Source organism: Mirounga angustirostris, unplaced genomic scaffold (genome assembly GCF_029215605.1).
Source record: "Mirounga angustirostris isolate CCGP_5_RB_7025 unplaced genomic scaffold, mMirAng1.0.hap1 SCAF_3, whole genome shotgun sequence".
NCBI lineage: Eukaryota > Metazoa > Chordata > Mammalia > Carnivora > Phocidae > Mirounga > Mirounga angustirostris.
The window spans coordinates 133,817,564-133,837,311 of NW_026991711.1; the positions used below are offsets into that span (position 1 = coordinate 133,817,564).

The 19,748-nt window shown below is 35.0% G+C and overlaps 1 protein-coding gene across 5 annotated transcripts in view; it reads right to left on the minus strand.

Moving 5' to 3' along the window:
- Positions 1-19,748, minus strand: part of FASTKD1 (FAST kinase domains 1) — a 49,781-nt gene that overhangs the window by 12,954 nt on the left and 17,079 nt on the right. For 3 of the 5 annotated variants that reach the window (XR_010410177.1, XM_064586654.1, XM_064586655.1), the window contains exons 4-10: positions 15,643-15,768; positions 13,067-13,465; positions 10,117-10,227; positions 9,108-9,239; positions 3,974-4,460; positions 2,370-2,484; positions 300-428 (exon numbers count right to left, since the gene is read on the minus strand). Coding sequence is in view for 4 of the 5 variants with exons in the window: in XM_064586654.1 (XP_064442724.1) it covers positions 300-428; positions 2,370-2,484; positions 3,974-4,460; positions 9,108-9,239; positions 10,117-10,227; positions 13,067-13,465; positions 15,643-15,768 (1,499 nt within the window). In the remaining variant the exon portion in view is untranslated. The remainder of the gene's footprint in view (positions 1-299; positions 429-2,369; positions 2,485-3,973; positions 4,461-9,107; positions 9,240-10,116; positions 10,228-13,066; positions 13,466-15,642; positions 15,769-19,748) is intronic. The other 2 variants (XM_064586657.1, XM_064586656.1) reach the window with 2 other exon arrangements.

The following is a 19,748-nucleotide window of genomic DNA, read 5'->3' on the forward strand; positions in this document are numbered from 1 at the left end:
TTAGTATAGGTAGAGTTGAAACTTGGATATAAAGTATAGGTAATAGTTTAATAAATTAAAATGTAGATACAGGGCCACCTGGGTGGCTCAGTAGGTTAAGCATCAGCCTTCAGCTCAGGTCATGATCCCAGGGTCCTGGGATTGAACCCCACATCAGGCTCCCTTCTCAGCGGGGAGCCTGCTTCTCCCTCTCTCTCTCTCCCTCTGCCCCTCCCTCTGCTTGTGCTTCCTCTCTCTCAAATGAATAAATAAAATCATTAAAAAAATTAAAATTAAAATTAAAAAATGTAGATACACACATTCAAGTTGAGAATCCATTTTGGCTAAGAATTTGATGTTAAAAATTGCCTTCAGCAGATCTTCCGGAAAATATCCAAGTATGGCCAAAGAATAACCAAGAAACACTAACATGAAAGGATCCAATCCACCTAAAACAAAATTAAGATAAAAAAATTATAATGTACAGCCACCTCACATATACATGCACACACTTTATTCAGGTCAAGCTGGGTTTTAAAATAATGATACAAACACAGCCTTGACAAAGCTAATCTATACTGTTACAAGTCAGGATAGTAGTGAAGTGCTTACCTTTGGGTGGGAGTAGAGTAGGAAAGGGGGACAGGAGAGGACACTGTGGTAATACTGTTTCTTCACCTGGGTATTGACTCCTTGGGTGATTCAATTTATATAAATTCATACTATGTGCTAAGGATATGTAAATATTCCTATATTATTATTTTACTTCATAAGAAGTTTCAAAAATTGCTTTGTAAAGAGAAAGAACTCAAAACAAAAGGTCAGTAGTGTATGTAATAAGTGGCCTGAGTCTCTATGTATTGATGATAACAATATAATAGTGCTCAGAATGTGTTCGGTATCATTCTAAGCTCTTTACATATATTAACTCATTGAAATCTCATTTCAGTATACAGCAGGAATAATTATTATCTCCGCTTTGTAAATAAGTGTACAGGGGCACAGAGAAGTTAAACGACTTGCCTACAGTCACACAGTTAGCAAGTGGCAGTGAGGTTTAACCCTGAGAGCCCAGCTCCGGAGCCTGGACTACTATTCTGTGCTGCTGTTAGGGATCTCAAATATCCGGGCTGAGTGTAGACACATATGAAGCTCAAGTTTCAAATAGCACCTCCTCCCTTAACTGTCACCCAACAGCATGGCACATGTCCCAGAGTACAAGACTGAGGTTATTTAGCTGATTTGCCTCGTCCAAGAGACATTTCTGATGAGAAGGAAGGGGTCCCTACTGGCAGCAATATTCTTAGAAAGGACAAAAAAGATGTTAAATCTTTCCTTTTGGATTGTTTGCTGAGTTTATTTAATAAATCAAGATCAAATCATAAATGAGGTTAATAGTGACCTGTCAAATCTAATATTTATTCAGAATAAAATTATTATGCCATTACTTAAAATTTTACTTATAAAGGTATCCAAGGATTTTCCAAACATTCTCTTGGTAAGGCTTAAAAAAAAAAAAAATCAAAGCTGTATTTCTCAACCTTTCTTCTCTTAAACTCTCTATTTATTTTTTAAAAAAAGATGTGCTTTCACTTCCTTCTGGTTGTTGGCACAAGACTGAACAACCAGGAGAGCATACTAAGTCTCAGTTTCAAATCTCCTCTTTCTACATAATTATGTTACTAAAAAGAGGTATACATGAATGCCACACATGCATACGCCCATTCATGACTAAATATAAACATATCACAGCAGCCCATTTTACTTGTCTATTCACAAAGTAGTATCAGACATGGTTATCATATCATGGTGTCAGTCAATGGCAGGGGTAAGGAAAAAAAACAACAACCAGTATTTAGACTATAAAAGACCAAAGAGGTATCAACCTAATGCAGTGAGTGGATGCTGGGTCCAAAATAACCATTTTTGAGACGAATGAGGGAGATTTAAACATGGACTGTGTATTAGATATTAGGGACTATTAATTTTCTCAGGTGTCATAATAGTATTGTGGTGATATAAGAGGTCATTATTCTTAGCAGGCATACGCCTAAGCAATTAGGGGTGAAGGGTCATGATGCCTACAACTTACTGTGAAATGGTTCCGAAAAAAATAAGAGAGCAAGAGAAACAGTAAAGCAAATAGGATAAAATGTTAACAATTACTAAGTCTGCCCAGTGAGTATACAGGCACTCTTTGATTCTTTCCATTTTTTCCTTAAGCTTGATATTTTTCATAATAAAAATGTTTCAAAAATGGGTACAACTTTTTTTAGGTCTAGAACTCATGGTTCTTATAGTTACCCCTTAAATGAGAGCTCTCTCTTACCACAGTGGCAATGGTATTCTCCAACCTACTTACTCAATGTATTACCGAACAATATACCTACTTAAGTAAGAATTCAGGTATTGAATGCAAATCCTGAAAAATTCATCATTTTGAGGTGGATCATAGTTCAAGATGCTAAATGGAGGAATAATACCAAGGATCACAAAAGGGTGGATCTGTATAAACACAACAAAATGTTATAGTTTAAACTTCAGTAAAATAAAACAAAAATTTAACCTAATTATTATTTTCGGTAGAAATCTTTTTCTAACATGCCTAGAAGTAAAATGATAAATGCATCACTACTTATTACTTTTTCCACCCTGCTATAATCTATTTAGTCCCACCACTAGTTTCTAGTAACTCTAACTATCAATGCAGAAAAAAATCAGATAATCTGCAAATTATTTTTGTTAGGTGTAAAATCCTGTTCCAGAATTCATTAATCATTAAAATGAATAGGAAATAGTATTACTAATTTCCATGATCTCAGTGCATTTTATAGACTCATCATATAATGTAATTAAGGAAGTTAGTTTATAATCATTTTTCTTTCATTCATTTTTCTTTCATTCATTTTTAAAATTTCATTATTCACTCATTCATCTAAAACTTAATGACTGCCAAGTACTATGCTAAACAAGTAGGACAGACTTTTATTTTATTTTGGGAGAAATACTGTCTCCTAAGTAAAAGCCTTATCCCGATATAGATTTAATAAGTGAATTTCTTCTCACATAATCCAAAAAGCAACATTTTAGGAGTAAGCCAGAAATAAATTTGTAAGAAGACACACTGACAATTTAAGAATATAGAAGTCAGTGTACACCTTATGTTTTCCTCATTTTTCACACTTTTGAATGTAGTTGTTCTTAAAGATAAAGGTAGTACCATAGGATTATAGAAAATAAAACAAAAATCATTCATACTTCATTTTCTTAAAACAGTATTGTTTTAAGTATTTCTTTCTAGACAATAAATTTTGACTACAGATCTTAAAAATATCATAGTGAACCAAAAGATGACTGCTATACTCCCCAGATCTACACTGCTGGAGGAAACAACTTTAGAGAAACAAATTGCTGAACCAGACGCTAGAATTGAATTTTTAAAATTCAAATTCCAGGGGTGCCTGGGTGGCTCAGTCAGTTAAGCATCTGCCCTCAGCTAAGGTCATGATCTCAGGGTCCTGGAATCCAGCCCAGTGTTGGGCTCCCTGCTCAGCTGAGAGTCTGCTGGTCCCTCTCCCTCTGCCCTTCCCCCACCCACCCCTGCTCAAGTTCGCATGCGCGCTCTCTCTCCCAAATAAACAAAATCTTTTAAAAAATAAAAAATAGGGTGCCTGGGTGGCTCAGTTGGTTAAGCTACTGCCTTCGGCTCAGGTCATGATCCTGGAGTCCCTGGATCGAGTCCCGCATCGGGCTCCCTGCTCAACGGGGAGTCTGCTTCTCTCTCTAACCCTCCTCCCTCTCATGTGCTCGCTCTTTCTCATTCTCTCTCTCTCAAATAAATAAATAAATAAATATCTTAAAAAATAAATAAAATAAATAAAATAAAATAAAAAATAAAAAATAATAAAATTCCAATTACAATTAAGTTCTCAAAATACTTATGATAAATATTTATGCTTTTAGAAGTTGACAACTATTTAAAACTCAATTTCACCTTTTCAATCTGCTGAACAACCACTGAGGCTATCCTATCAAGTAGCAAAGTACTGAGGTAGTTAGTTCTAGCAATAAAAGATGCAATCTCTGCAACATTTTTGTAATTAATTTCATCCATCAAACGGTGTAAAGTACCAGCTGTTTCTTCAAGAAGTGACTCAGCAAACCAGTCTCCTTTTAAAGATTTAAGTTCTTCCCTTAAAAGATTCAAATTGTTGTATTTTCGTAGTCTCTGAAGACCATAGTGATCTAGTTTTTGAAGCAGTTTCAGTTGTTTCCCAGTGGTATTATCCAGATATTTGTGATCATAATGAATCCATCTTAAAACAGATGTAGCAAAACCATTCAGGTCATTTAGGTCACACTGCGGTAAAATGGCTTCAATTCGAGATATCCCCACTTCATCTAGGTGAGGAGATGGAAGAATGGACAGAGCATAGACCAGGATGGAAATCTCACTAGGTATAACACTAATTTTCAAATATCTATAAGGAAGGGGGAGAAAATGAAAATGAAAAGATCAAAATTAATAAATCAGCAACAAAATGAAAAGTACTTAAAGTCTGAATACATAATTATTATTATAATTAACAGGTGTGGTAGGTGTAAAATACAAGTTAATTTAAGAAGGATTAGATAAATTCAAAGATGACAGGTCCACAAAGGACTACCACGAGAAGTCTTAAGATTTTCTAAGGCACATCTCAAATATTTTATGCAAAAATGAAACCACAGTCCCTAACATACCAAAGATCAGGGTCAAAACAATGTTTCCAGTGCTGTTGCTAGAGACAGATTTTGGGCTGAATGTTTGATATGACCTGTTAGGAGCTGGTATGACCTAGTATAGGCCCTGCCATACAGTGATCACTCAGTGACACTAGTTCCCTTCTCGCTCCTCTTTTCCCAAATTCCCATGGTAACAGTCCCACCCCCAGAGTAAGAGTCCAGCCACCAGGACAGCAGTTGTTAAATTACAAATTAAAAGTTGGGAGCTTTTATTTGTTTTTTCTTTTATTTTTTTTTAGTGTTTTATTGTTATGTTAATCACTATACATTACATCATTAGTTTTTGATGTAGTGTTCCATGATTCATTGTTTGTGTATAACACCCAGTGCTCCATGCAGAACGTGCCCTCTTTAATACCCATCACCAGGCTAACCCGTCCTCCCACCCCCCTCCCCTCTAGAACCCTCAGTTTGTTTTTCAGAGTCCATTGTCTCTCATGGTTCATCTCCCCCTCTGATTTCCCCCCCCTTCATTCTTCCCCTCCTGCTTTCTTCTTCTTTTTTTTTTTTTCCTTAACATATATTGCATTATTTGTTTCAGAGGTACAGATCTGTGATTCAACAGTTGGGAGCTTTTAAAGAATCTTTTGGCTTAGAAGTACTAGAAAAAATCAAATGTAAATTAAAATGAAGTTGTTGAGTTCCTTTTTAAAATATTAAATTAGCATATTAAAATAATCATAATAGCAATGCTAGTAAGGCCCATCGACACAGGCATTCTCCTTTACTTACTAAACTTAAAAAGTAATATCATTTGACATGGTCAATCCCGGTCTAGGAAACCAGACTAAGAAAATAATCTAAAGGGCGCCTGGGTGGCTCAGTCAGTTAAGCATCTGCCTTCGGCTCAGCTCATGATCCTGGGGTCCTCGGATCGAGTCCCTGTGGAGCAGGGAGCCCGCTTCTCCCTCTGCCTTTGCCTTCTCTCTCTCTCTGTCTCTCATGAATAAAATCTTCAAAAAAAAAAGAATCTAAAATGTGAGCAAATGGCAACTATACTTCATTAAAAAAAATTTTTTTTTGAAGATTTTATTTATTTGACAGAGAGAATGCACAAGTAGGCAGAGCAGCAGGCAGAGGGAGAGGGAGAAGCGAGCAGGGAACCTGACGTGGGGCTCGATCCCAGGACCCTGGGATCATGACCTGAGCCAAAGGCAGCCGCTTAACTGACTGGGCCACCCAGAAGCTCCTAAAAATTTTTTTTAAATACACAGGATTACAACAGAAAAATAGATAAAATGCTAGCAAAGATTTGTGTTATGTATCATATTTTTACATGGCTAAAATTTGAAAACTAAATGTTCAATGAGAGAACACTTAAATAAATTATGGTATAGTCATATGATGGGTAATATCCAGTCATTAAAAAGATATACAAATAGTTCTAAATGATGTGAGAAAATGCTAAGTGGGTAAGGTTAAGTGGGGGAAAAAAGTACAAAACTGTATTCTCAAGGAGGAGGGAAGAAAAATTTTATACACACATGTAAGTTAAGTACATATCACAGGTAAATAAATCAAATTGTTGTCAGTGGATAAATGAGTTTAGGACTGATTTTTATTTTCTCTTTTATACTTTTTTCTATTTTCCAAAATTTTCAAAATGATTTTTATATGATATTTGGCCCACTGCATGACACAAAGTAGGTACTCGATTAGTACTAAATGAATATTTTATTCTTATAACCACAAAAAATAAATATACCCTTTTATATAAAGAAAGCCCCAGAAGCTATGTTTGCAGAATTGACCTAAGGGGTAGAACTCTCAATATGAACCAACCTTGTAATAATTGTCTAAAAATAAACCCCCAAAAGATACAATCTCTCCAACCTCCACCTGATATTTTTTCTGGAAACACTTCTTCAAATTCCAAAACTTACATGTGCATGCGTGTTTATTTACAATACACCACACACCCACCAGCATGGCTAAAATTGGAAAATAAAAATATGTCAAGTGTTGGCAGGGATGTGGGGCAACAGGCATGCTCAGCTCACATTCTGCTACTGGGAATATAAACTGATACAGTCACTCTAGAAAACCATTTACCAGATCTACTGAGGATGAACAACGTATGTATAACCTATGAACCCACAATTACACTCTTTGGTAAATATCTACAGAAATGCATACATATGTTTACTAAAAGATATGGATATTCATAACAGCACTATTCATTATATTCAGGATATTCATAACAGCACTATTCATAATAGCCAAAAACTGGAAATAAATAAAATATCCATCAACAGTAGAATGGATAAAAATATTTTTGTTATATCCTTACAAAGAGAACACAATACAGCAAAAACATGGGTAAATCTCATAAACATAATTATTGAGCAAAAGAAGCCAGACACAATAGACACACAAAATAGGCAAAACTAATCCATGTAGTTGGAACTAGAGGTAGTAGTTAACCTGGGGGACAGGGAAGCAAAGTAATGAGGAGGAGAAAGATATATTTTATGTAGATTACATTTCAATATGGTTAAAAAAAAAAAGGCCACATTATTCTAGTATATGAATTCCCTGTGTTCCCTGAATGGCTTCAGGGGCTATTTATAGTAATAGTTATGTGAATAGTTTAATTAGACTGTGTTCCTTCTAAAGTCTATTTGATACTGGGAAAGTAAGCACCTATGATTTCCATACAACATCCTCCAACTAACTTTTTGATAAGATTTTAAACTCCAGAGATGTATAAGGGCCCTCACTACTCAGAATTACTAGATTTTAACATTATCGTATTTGCTTCAAGTCGTTTTACAAAGGAAATAAAACATCACGGGAAAAGCGGAATTCCCTTTGACACTCCCACTTCTGTTCTTACTTTTCTGTTAACATATCTATAGGCAAACAGGACTGTGTGATTTCACTTTTTAAAAAACATTGTGCAGACCAAATAAACCATGTCCCTGGGCCAGTTTATGATACTTAATTTAGAACATAAAATTCTACATTCAGAGGCTATGTAAAAGTCTATGCTGGGTGCCTGGGTGGCTCAGTCGTTAGGCGTCTGCCTTCGGCTCAGGTCATGATCTCGGGGTCCTGGGATCGAGCCCCGCATCAGGCTCCCTGCTCCGCAGGAAGCCTGCTTCTCTCTCCCACTCCCCCTGCCTGTGTTCCCTCTCTCGCTGTGTCTCTCTCTGTCAAATAATTAAAATCTTTTAAAAAAAAAGTCTATGCTAAATATGAAAAGGATGAAGAAACAATAATCCTGCATATAATCACCTTGGTAAGAAAAAAGTTATTTCCTTTTTTTTTTTTTTGTATAGGTTCTTTTTTTTTTTCTTTTTTTAAGATTTCATTTATTTATTTGACAGAGTGAGAGCGCACAAACAGGAGGAGCAGGAGGAGAGGGAGAAGCAGGCTCCCCGCTGAGCAGGGAGCACGGGACTCGATCCCAGGACTCTGGGATCACGACCTGAGCCAAAGGCAGATGCTTAACCATCTGAGCCACCCAGGCGCCCTGAAAAAAGTTATTTCTTTAAGAAAAGGGTGAACTTTCTACTAACATACCTAATAAGCACCTGATAAAGTGCCAATTCTTATTCTTCAATTCAAATCCTTCTTAACCTTAATGGCATATCATTTTACTATAATTAAAATCATTTTCAACTCTACACCAATCCTTTTGATTATGGCATAGAGTCCCATGCCTGGTCTTCCAGGAATCAAAATCAGAAATCATAGAAAAATGGAGAAAAAGATTAATCTAATTTTAGTTTCATTCAAGTCATTATTCTGATTGTTAAAATAAAAAACCTTTTCATGTAAAAGTCCATTTTGACTCCATTTCCATAAGCATACTTGGAAAACTGAGTAACTTCCCTGTTAAAATATGAATGTTATAGCCATAGAAAAACAGAAAACATTAAATTATAAAGGTAAAATACTTTTTCAGTAACATTACTCTTAAATATTTTATTTTAAAAATTACAAATTAAAAAATTTAATATGCTTTAAAACAATCTAACATGCCTTAAAACAGGCATGTAAGCAGACTGAAGGCCCCTAAATATAAATGCTCCCAAATGGAAGTTTTGCCTTGTTGGGCAGCTCCAATCTTTTCATAGTTATTGTATTCTTGCAGGACAGGAAAATGCCTTGGCTTTTACTGTTATTCATGCCTGGGGAACTCATCACCAACTGGCTTCATTTCAGAATATACCAAGCATGAGCACTGGCAGAATGCACACGGGGAGAGGTAAGTGTGTTAACATTTTAAATAACAAGCCACTTAATTCTGCCTCCAAAAGTTCCAACAACTCTCTACATAATCAAACAAAACAAACATTGAGTCTAGATTATAAAATAAATAAACACCGTAACCTTACCTAAGCAGTAATTCTCTCAGTTTCACAAAAAGCTCTTTACTTTGAAAATGTAGAAAAATCAATGCTTGAGTTATCCTCAATAACTCTATTGGTTTATAGTTATCCAAATGTTTATGCAGAATTGAAGCAATTCTATAAAGAATGATAAAACATATATTACAATCAACTCATTCATTTTGTATTAAGTATTTACTGAGGAGCTCTTTCATGCCAGACATGCTCTATGTTGGAGAAGCAGCAATGAATGAAATAAGGTTTTCCGCTCTTAAAGAGCAGTCTCAAAATGGTGACAGAAACATAAACAATTAAGATAGAATGACAGAAGAGCTATCAATGAAGTGTAAATATGTAATTATTAATAGCAATAGGAGAGAAAAGCATAAAGTGTCACTTTCTAAATAAAAAAAACTCACAGAACAGCCATTAAATTCCACATCTTCCCCACAAAGAAATCTTTACCAAGAGTTACTAACAATTAGCAAAACTGATTTAATTTTCTTCCTTAATTCACTGGCCCTCTAATGGAATGGATTAAAAGCAATAAGAAATGCTAAGAGGGAATATGTTGGAAGAAATGGGGCAGAAGGAATACTTTAAAAAGGATCATATAATAGATAATAAAACATTAAGTATATATAATCTGAACTATGTATTTTTTTTTTCTTAAATTTCTTTAAAAAAAAAAAGACAATATATGGCAGTATGATTTCAAGGTAATTGTGGTGTGAAACAATTCAAGTTCACATAGATGCTCTCTACTTTCCTAGATTATGATCCTCTGCTTGAAAATAACAACAGCAGCAAATGAAATGAAAAATGCTATAAACAATTTAAACATCTCTATTTTAAAAAACAAACTATTTAGATAATGAACAACGCCTTAAGTGTTAATTCCTTATTTCTTCAAAACCAACAGCTAGATTATAGAAAAAAACATAATGCATCCTCAAAAAAAGTTACTTATGGATGACAACTAAACATTAACACCATGAATTTCAGGAAAGACTACTTTTTAATCAGATGTGAATTTCTGCTTTCCATCTCTTCCATTGCTCTCATCACTGCCAGGGCCTGCTGTCTGGTTAGCTCCTCTGACATCAGTAACAGAGTTGATTTAAGTCTAGAAGTAAAGAAAAATATTTTTATGTTGAAGAACTGATGATTAGCTTATAAAAAGTTCTTTTTTAAAATAAGTTCTTAGGTAAGGTGCCTGGGTGGTTCAGTTGGTCAAGTGGCTGCCTTCGGCTCAGGTCAGATCCCAGGATCCTAGGATCGAGCCCCACATGGGGCTCCTGCTCAGTGGGGAGCCTGCTTCTCTCTCTCCCCCTCCCTCTGCTCGTTCTCTCTCTAATAAATAAATAAAATCTTGGGGCGCCTGGGTTGCTCAGTCGTTAAGCGTCTGCCTTCGGCTCAGGTCATGACCCCAGGGTCCTGGGATAGAGTCCCACATCAGGCTCCCTGCTCAGCGGGAAGCCTGCTTCTCCCTCTCCCACTCCCCCTGCTTGTGTTCCCTCTCTCACTGTGTCTCTCTCTGTCAAATAGATAAATAAAATCTTTAAAATAAATAAATAAATAAATAAAATCTTTAAAAAAATAAATAAGTTCTTAGGTAATGAATAGAAAAGAAACACAAACAAAAACTGAATTCAATATGCAGTATCAATTTTCTCCCCACATAATAGGGGAGAATATAAATGACTGAATAAAGAAAAATATATTGTTTTTATCAAAGGAATTAAGGCTTCAGTACACTCTAATCTTAAACTGGCTCTTAAAAAATACAGACAGAAGGTTTTTTGGGTTTTTTTGTTTTTTTTTGTTGTTGTTGTTTTGTTTTTAAAGATTTTATTTATTTATTTGAGACAGAGAGAATGAGAGACAGCATGAGAAGGAGGAGGGTCAGAGGGAGAAGCAGACCCCCTGCTGAGCAGGGAGCCCGATGCGGGACTCGATCCCGGGACTCCAGGATCATGACCTGAGCCGAAGGCAGTCGCTTAACCGACTGAGCCACCCAGGCGCTCCAGACAAAAGGTTTTTAAAGTGATATTCAAATAAGGTTATAATGATTATAAGTACAACGATTCAGTGAAATTATTTAGTACTACAGAGCTAAAGAACTAAAAACTGACATTCTAACAATATCCCAATTACCTTAAATTGAGTAAGATCCGATCAGAAAGTCAATATACCTGCATATTAACAGAAATCTCATACACTAAATACTTGCTGTGACACTATAAACTGAAAATTTACAAAGACAATCATTTTGAAACCATCCAAAGTAGTGCATGCACTAATACGAGTATCTATATAAAACTGTATCTTTTAGAATAATTTATTTTTTTAAAGATTTTATTTATTTATTTGTGAGAGAGAGAGAGTACACAACCACGGAGAGCAGCAGAGGAAGAGGGAGAAGCAGGCTCCCACTGAGCAGGGAGCCCAGTGCAGGCAGGGCTCCATCCCAGGACCCCAGGATTATGTGTTGAAGGCAGAGGCTTAACCAACTGCCACCCAGGTGCCCCTATAGAATAATTTAGAAAACAAGCCCAAAATATGAAATCTGAAGATAACAGGAAAAACTAATTCTCTATTCTTACCGGATAGCTCTACACCATCCTTTTCATAAACCTTATCAAACATTTCAAACCCAGCTTCTCCTCAAAGATTTTCCCAGCCATTTATGTCCACATTTTTCTCTCATTTTCCTATCTACTATCTCTATCACTAATTTGAGTACCTATTCATAATGATATTGCAATATCATGGTATTTACACATTTTTATTATATATACATTTCTATCCTCCCAGTTGGAATATAAATTCCTTAAAGGCAGGGACCCAATTAAATTCAACTTTTGTACTGCTTTAGCATATGAGATTCCAACAGTACTTGGTGACCCAAAAAAAAAAAAAAATTTTTTTTCAATAAAAGCTTTTTAAGTAGTTATCTTGTTCCCATCTTGAACAGTCTCTTAAAATATATCCTTAAATGTCTTCATATAATTCAAAGGACCCTTAAAAATAAAACTCTCCATGAATCTTTTGGTAAGAGAGTAATGATGTAGATACCTCTATTATGCAACTCTTGGAACTCCTGCTTAACTGAATCTACTAATCATACTTCTCTCTTTGCTCATACCTAGTAATCATGTATTAATTTAATGCTTGCCCATCTTTATATCCCAAGCAGTTCTATCTACATCAATATCTGGCAAAACTGGGAATTTTTAAAAGATAGGAAAAAGATGAAATTCACTCCAACCTGACAAGGGAACATTTACCAAGGTGCTAAAGAAATGCCTTTGATGGGCGCCTGGGTGGCTCAGTTGGTTAAGCGACTGCCTTCGGCTCAGGTCATGATCCTGGAGTCCCTGGATCGAGTCCCGCATCGGGCTCCCTGCTCAGCGGGGAGTCTGCTTCTCCCTCTGACCCTCCCCCCTCTCATGTGCTTGCTCTCTCTCATTCTCTCTCTCTCAAATAAATAAATAAAATCTTAAAAAAAAAAAAAAAAGAAATGCCTTTGATGACAAATATAAAGACGACAAAGGATAGAATGGTCCATTGTTAAGGCTATTATAATTCTGAATATTCTACACCCTATACTGGAGGTGGGAGAGTCTTATATCTGTGTGTAAAGTCAATCATATGGGCCAGGAAGGGAGAATAAAAACACTTAAAACGGTACTCTCCACAGAGAATATCCATCTCCCTCATCCTTCCTTGTGTTGGTCACCACAATGGAGTTATTGGCTCTTTCTCAGAATTTAACAGTGGACTAAGAGCTTGAGATGTAAACTAAAATAATCAGAGAAGGAATCAAGGAGCAGACATAAGAGATTATTCTCCCTTCCAGGGCTGCATGGAGTGATGTGTGCCTTCCAGAACTGCAAGGAGGTCTAAGCTTGCAAGGCTCCAAGCAGTTACAAGAAAAGTAAAGCATTTTTAGCTGAACTTACTGTTTCTTTTCTTCAGGTCCTGCAATAGGTCCCAATGCTACAAACAGTTTTACAAAGCCATCAGGGTGATCAAACAGAGGAATCATTTCAGTTAGCCTCTTTTTAGCCATTTTAACAAATTCAAAACTATGAAACTGTAGAAAGTGATATAGACTAAGTATTTTACTGATGGAGTCCAAATCAAGGTGGTTCATATTGCTTAAAAACACTTTATTGCACATTTCTAAGAGTGGATAATAACTATATTTAGTATTTCGAAGAAATTGTACTATTCTTCTTGCAACGTTGACCTGGGAAGAATCTATGGTATCAAAAAGATGTTCTGTTTTGTTCACTAATTGTTCTTGAAAACGTTGTGATATTAAAGAAGATATGCTGACCATCAATACAGACAGGGACCTAAAAAGGAAAAAGATGCAGATTTTCACCTTATTTAAGAATAAAGAACAACTCTAAGACTAAATGATTAGATACAGAAAAGAACTAGTTAAAATATTATGGATTTTATTAAGCGTCTGCCTTCGGCTCAGGTCATGGTCCCAGGGTCCTAGGATCGAGCCCCATGTCGGGCTCCCTATTCGGCGGGAAGCCTGCTTCTCCCTCTCCCACTCCCCCTGCTTGTGTTCCCTCTCTCGCTGTCTCTCTCTCTGTCAAATAAAGAAATAAAGAAATCTTTAAAAAAAAATTATGGATTTTTACCACAAAATTTTTCCTTTAAATATTCTTACAGGACTTGAACGCAGACCTCCTAGTAATCAAATGCCTTTAGATAAAAAATAAATAAATTACAGTAGCTTTTGTTAACTGTGTATAATATCTTACTCTATAGATAACTGCCTTGAAGGAAAATATTTTAGTGAAATTCACTCAGAAATCACTTTGGACCAAAAGCCCATGAATACAACATTAAAAGTCTCAATTTATATTTTTGGCAGTAGACTTCGCTTTGTTACTCCTTTCTCTGTGTATCGATAACTTACGAATAAAACTCTTGGTAAAATATTTCTCACTAATAAATGACTTTATATTTTTTAATGTCTCATGCTAGGTAGATAGTAATATATGACAGCAAGTACTGAATATAAGGTAGCATTTAATATTTCTTCACTAAAAATTACTTTTAAGGAACATAAATCATTCTTCCAGGCATTGAGGGAGACTTCAAAATTACAAAGGTGAGGTCCCTGCTTTCAAAACACAGATCTTAACATAATACAAAAATCAGAAAACTACAAATACAAGAATGCACCCATAAGAATAAGGAATGCAAAATGGAAAAGGTATATAACAAATGTTCAGGGATGATAATTATAAAACATTTACAGAAAAGACACAAAAATGTAAATATAAAACTATCTCAACCATTAGGTTAGGGGACTGTTTGCATTTATTTTTGTTTTCAAATTTCTTCAACCTTTCCAATAAAATAAATATATTTTAAAAACCCAGTTGTACAATACTTTGACTTCTCTACTCAAATGTTTCATGTTAATATTTAGCAACAATTAGTAACTTAACATTGCTATTTCATTTAACCATAAACCCTCTGAAATGATTTTTTTTAATTGTATGTATATCTGTAATTGCAGATTAGAGTAGGGAAATGTCCAAAGATTTTAGTAGATTCTCAAAGGGATCTATAAGAATTTTTTAAAGTTAAAAAAATTTACACTGACTTTTATTTTCTCTGCTTTTACAAGCTACTTTGCTATATGTGTGTGAAAATATATATAACATAAAATTTACCATTTTAAACATTTTTAAGTGTACAGTTCAGTGGTATTAAGTATACTCACAGTGTTGTGCAACCATTACCACTATCCATCGGCAGAACTTTCTCATCTTCTCAAACTAAAATGCCTTATCCATTTAAACAGTAACTCTCAATTCTTCACCCCTGCCAGCCCCTAGCAATAACCATTCTACTTTCTGTTTTTATGAATTTGACTACTCTGGGAGCTCATTTAAGTGGAATCATACAGTATTTGTCATTTTGTGTTTGGCTTACTTCACTTAGCATAATGTCACCCATGTTGTAGCATGTAACAGAATTTCCTTCCTATAATTATAAGGCTGAATATATCCCATTGTAGCTATATACCACATTTTGATTGTCCCTTCATCTATCAATGGACATTTAGGCTATTTCCACCTTTTGACTATTATGATAATGATGCTATCAACACTGATACGTGCTACAGACTGAACTGTGTCCCCCGCAAACTCCATATATTAAAGGCCTAGCCCTCAATGTGAGTATATTTTGAGACAGAATCTTTAGGAAGGTAATTAAAGTTAAATGAGACCACTGGGGACAGGCAAACCTGTAGCTTGCAAGTAAAGTAAAATCTAAATATTTCACAGAGCTCAACAATATCATGTTATACTTTATATACTTTATCTCTAATTTCCACAGCAACATTGCAAAGGAGATTCCAAAGTAGTACTGTTTTATAGATAAGGATACTAAAGTTTCAAGAGATTAAAGTCACATAGGTAGTAAGTGGCAAATCTAAGTGTGTGTGCATCCAAAGCCCAGAATCTCTCTACCATATATCTACCTTAAATACATTTACCTTAAGTCCTCTATGGTTTCCAGGTTCCTATGTACAATATCAGCTATTTTTCCCATTAATGGACTGAAATATAAATGCTGATTTGCTAGGCAAGAGGAAAATTTTGACAGCACATTAATATCAAACCTATTAAAGGAAATATACAAAGGACATCATTACTATTTACTTTCACTTAAAACACAATACACAATTATAAAATAAAAAGCAATCAGAAGTATTAATATACTACTAATACATTACTAACATAAAAGGAATGTTTTTTTAAATGTTGATTTTTTATTATTATAAAAGTAACCCATGCTAACAATTAAAAAGTCAGATCCTATTGGAAGATTTTTTAAAGGGAAAAATCACCTGAAATTATTTGAATCATTTATCTATTAATTTTTTGAGGTGACAGATCAATTTCAACATAAGGTTGTACATTAACAAAACAACCACTACCATAACAAGGCTGTGAAAAACTCCAGAATTTTTCTGTAGGAAAAATGATCCCATTTCTTCAACAAGTAAATGGCAACAGAAAAGAGGGAAGGAGAATTGTTACAGATTTTAAAAGACTCTTGGAAAAAAAAAAAAAGACTGAATTCACTAAGACAAGCATAATGAAGTCCACAGCAGCACAATATGTTAATAGCAAAAAACTGCAAACAATCTAACTATCTATCAAAAGTACATTGGATAAATTGTACATATTCATAAAATACCACACAGCAATAAAAAAGAACAAACAACTGAATCATGCAAATCATGGAGGAATCTTTAAAACAAATACATGCTAATTCAAATACATGCTAATTACCCTTGCTAAGATCCATCATACAGTGTTAACCCATAATGTATCCTCTTTGAATCATTACAAATTATGTTTATATAACATTTATAAACATTTTAGCAAAATCATTAATAGCAAATGTAGTAACAAAAAATTAACATCATAGGCCACAGAGACCAAAAAATCAGAAGTTGTTATTTTATGACACTATTAAAAATTCTACATAGGAAATACAAATTAGAGTTTAAAAATTTTTTAAACATTATCATTATGAAAAAATAAAAGTATCACTAAAAATAAAAAACATCATATAGAATAAAATCTTCTAAGCTATTTTGAAATGAAAAATTAAAAGGAAATGTCTGATTGGGAAGTACAAGTGGACATTTGTAATTTAATGGTTTAATGGAAAAACAAAAAAAGCATCTATTTTACAACTGATTTGTTCAAGCTGCATAATACACATAATAATGCTGCTTTAAAGAAAAAATTTTAAAATCTGAGCTATTTTCAACAATGACCAAATTTAACCCAAAAATCCAGTAGTTTGGACTGCTTACAAAAGAAATAAGGTATTTCTCCTTACTCTCAATAAAAGATAACTACAGATAAAGAGAATGCAAAAATGGAGAAGAGAAGACAGATGGGTTTAGGTCATGAGATTTATTAAAATCACAATTCAGTAAATGAATGTAGAATCTCTCAGCCCAGAGAACTGTTTGATCCTATTTCATTTAATCCAGCACATATTAACAGAGGCTAACAGATATAACAGATATGTAATTATATATATACATAAAACTACAATTTTAAGAATTTATCATGGTTTGTGCTTTAAGAAGCAATATGCTGAAAGGGCATAAGATGGGGTAATAATAACCAGTCATAAGCCTGCTCCTCTCTGTCTACTGAAAAATATCCTGTTCTTTCTTCTGCATCTTAGTCAATCCTTTCCTTTCTGCCCTAGGTTTCTACTTGGTTTAGGAGAGCTGTTGTGTTTTGTTGGTTTTGTTTTTTACTTGTTAATCCCCATTACCTATTTCAGCCATCCCTCCCCTACCCACTTCCCCTCTGGTAACTATCAGTTTGTTCTCCATACTTAATTTGTTTCTTGGTTTGTCTCTCCTCTCTTTATTTTCTTTTTTTTTTATTTATTTATTTTCTTTTTTTTAAAGATTTTATTTATTTATTTGAGACAGAGAGAATGAGAGACAGAGAGCATGAGAGGGAGGAGGGTCAGAGGGAGAAGCAGACTCCCTGCCGAGCAGGGAGCCCGATGCGGGACCCGATCCCGGGAATCCAGGATCATGACCTGAGCCGAAGGCAGTCGCTTAACCAACTGAGCCACCCAGGCGCCCCTCTCTTTATTTTCTTTGCTCATTTGTTTTGTTTCTTAAATTCCACATACGAGTGAGATTATATGGTATTTGTCTTTCTCTGACTTATTTCACTTAGCATTATGCTCTCTAGCTCCATCTATGTTGTTGCAAATGGTAAGATTTCATTTTTTTTATAACTGAATATTCCATTGTATAAATGTACTATATCTTCTTTAGCCACTCACGTATTGATGGACACTGGGGTTGCTTCCATAGTTTGGCTATTTTGTAAATAATGGGGCTATAAACATTGGAGTGTATGTATCCCTTTGAATTAGTGTTTTTGTATTTTTTTTTTTTTAAAGATTTTATTTATTTATTTGACAGAGAGAGACACAGCGAGAGAGGGAACACAAGCAGGGGGAGTGGGAGAGGGAGAAGCAGGCTTCCCGCCGAGCAGGGAGCCCGATGTGGGACTCGATCCCGGGACTCCGGGATCATGACCTGAGCCGAAGGCAGTTGCTCAACCAACTGAGCCACCCAGGCGCCCAGTGTTTTTGTATTTTGGGGGTAAATACCCAGTAGTGCCATTACTGGATCATAGGGTAGCTCTATTTTTAACTTTTTGAGGAACCTCCATACTGTTTTCCACAGTAACTGCACCAGTTTACATTCCCACCAACAGTGCAAGAGGGTTCCTTTTTCTCCAAATCCTCGCCAACACCTGTTTTTTGTGTTGTTCATTTTAGCCATTCTGACAGGTGTGAGGAATTATCTCATTGTAGTTTTGATTTGCATTTCCCTGATGATGGGTGATATTGAGCATCTTTTCATGTGTCTGTTGGCCACTGGATGTCTTCTTTGGAGAAGTGCCTGTTCATGTCTTCTGCCGATTTTTAATTAGATGATTTGTTTTTGGGGTGTTCAGTTATAACAGTTCTTTATATATTGTGGATACTAACCCTTTATTGGATATGCCATTTGCAAATATCTTCTCCCATTCAGTAAGCTGCCTTTTGGTTTTGTTGATTATTTCCTTTGCTGTGCAGAAGCTTTTTATTTTGATGTAGTCCCAATAGTTGATGTTTGCTTTTATTTCCCTTGGCTCAGGAGATGTATCTAGAGAAATGTTGCTATGACCAGTGTCAGAGAAATTACTGCCTATGCTCTCTTCAAGGATTTGTATGGTTTCAGGTTTCACATTTAGGTCTTTAATCCATTCTGAGTTTACTTTGGTGTATGGTGAAAAAAAAAAGAAAGTGGTACAATTTCATTCTTTTACATATGGATGTCCAGCTTTCAAAACACCATTTGTTGAAGAGAGTGTCTTTTGCCCATTTGATATTCATTCCTCCTTTGTCAAAGATTAATTGACCATATAATTGTGGGTTTATTTCTGGGTTTTCTGTTCTATTCCACTGATCTCTCTAGTTTTATGCCAGCACCATACTGTTTTAATTACTACTGCTTTGTAATATAACTTGAAATCTGGTATTGTGATACCTCCAGTTTTTTCTTTTTCAAGATTGCTTTGGCTATTAGAGGTCTTTTGTAGTTCCATACAAATTTTATGATTGTTTGTTCTAGTTCTGTGAAAAATGCTGTTGGTATTTGATAGGGATTGCATTAAATCTGTAGATTGCTTTGGGTAGTATAGACTTTTACCAATATTTGTTCTTTCAATCCATGAGCATAAATGTCTGTTTCTTTATATCATCTTGAATTTCTTTCATCAGTATTTTATAATTTTCAGAGTAAAGTCTTTTGCTTCTTTGGTTAAGTTTATTCCTAAATATTTTATTGATTCTGATACAATTGTAAATGGGAATGTTTTCTTAATTTTACTTGCGGCTGCTTCATTATTAGTGTATAGGAATGCAACAAGTTTCTGCACATTGGTTTTGCATCCTGCAAGTGTACTGAATTCATTTATCAGTTCTAGTAGTTTTTTGGTGGAGTTTTTAAGGTTTTCTACATACAGTATCATGTCATCTGCGAATTTTGAGTTTTAC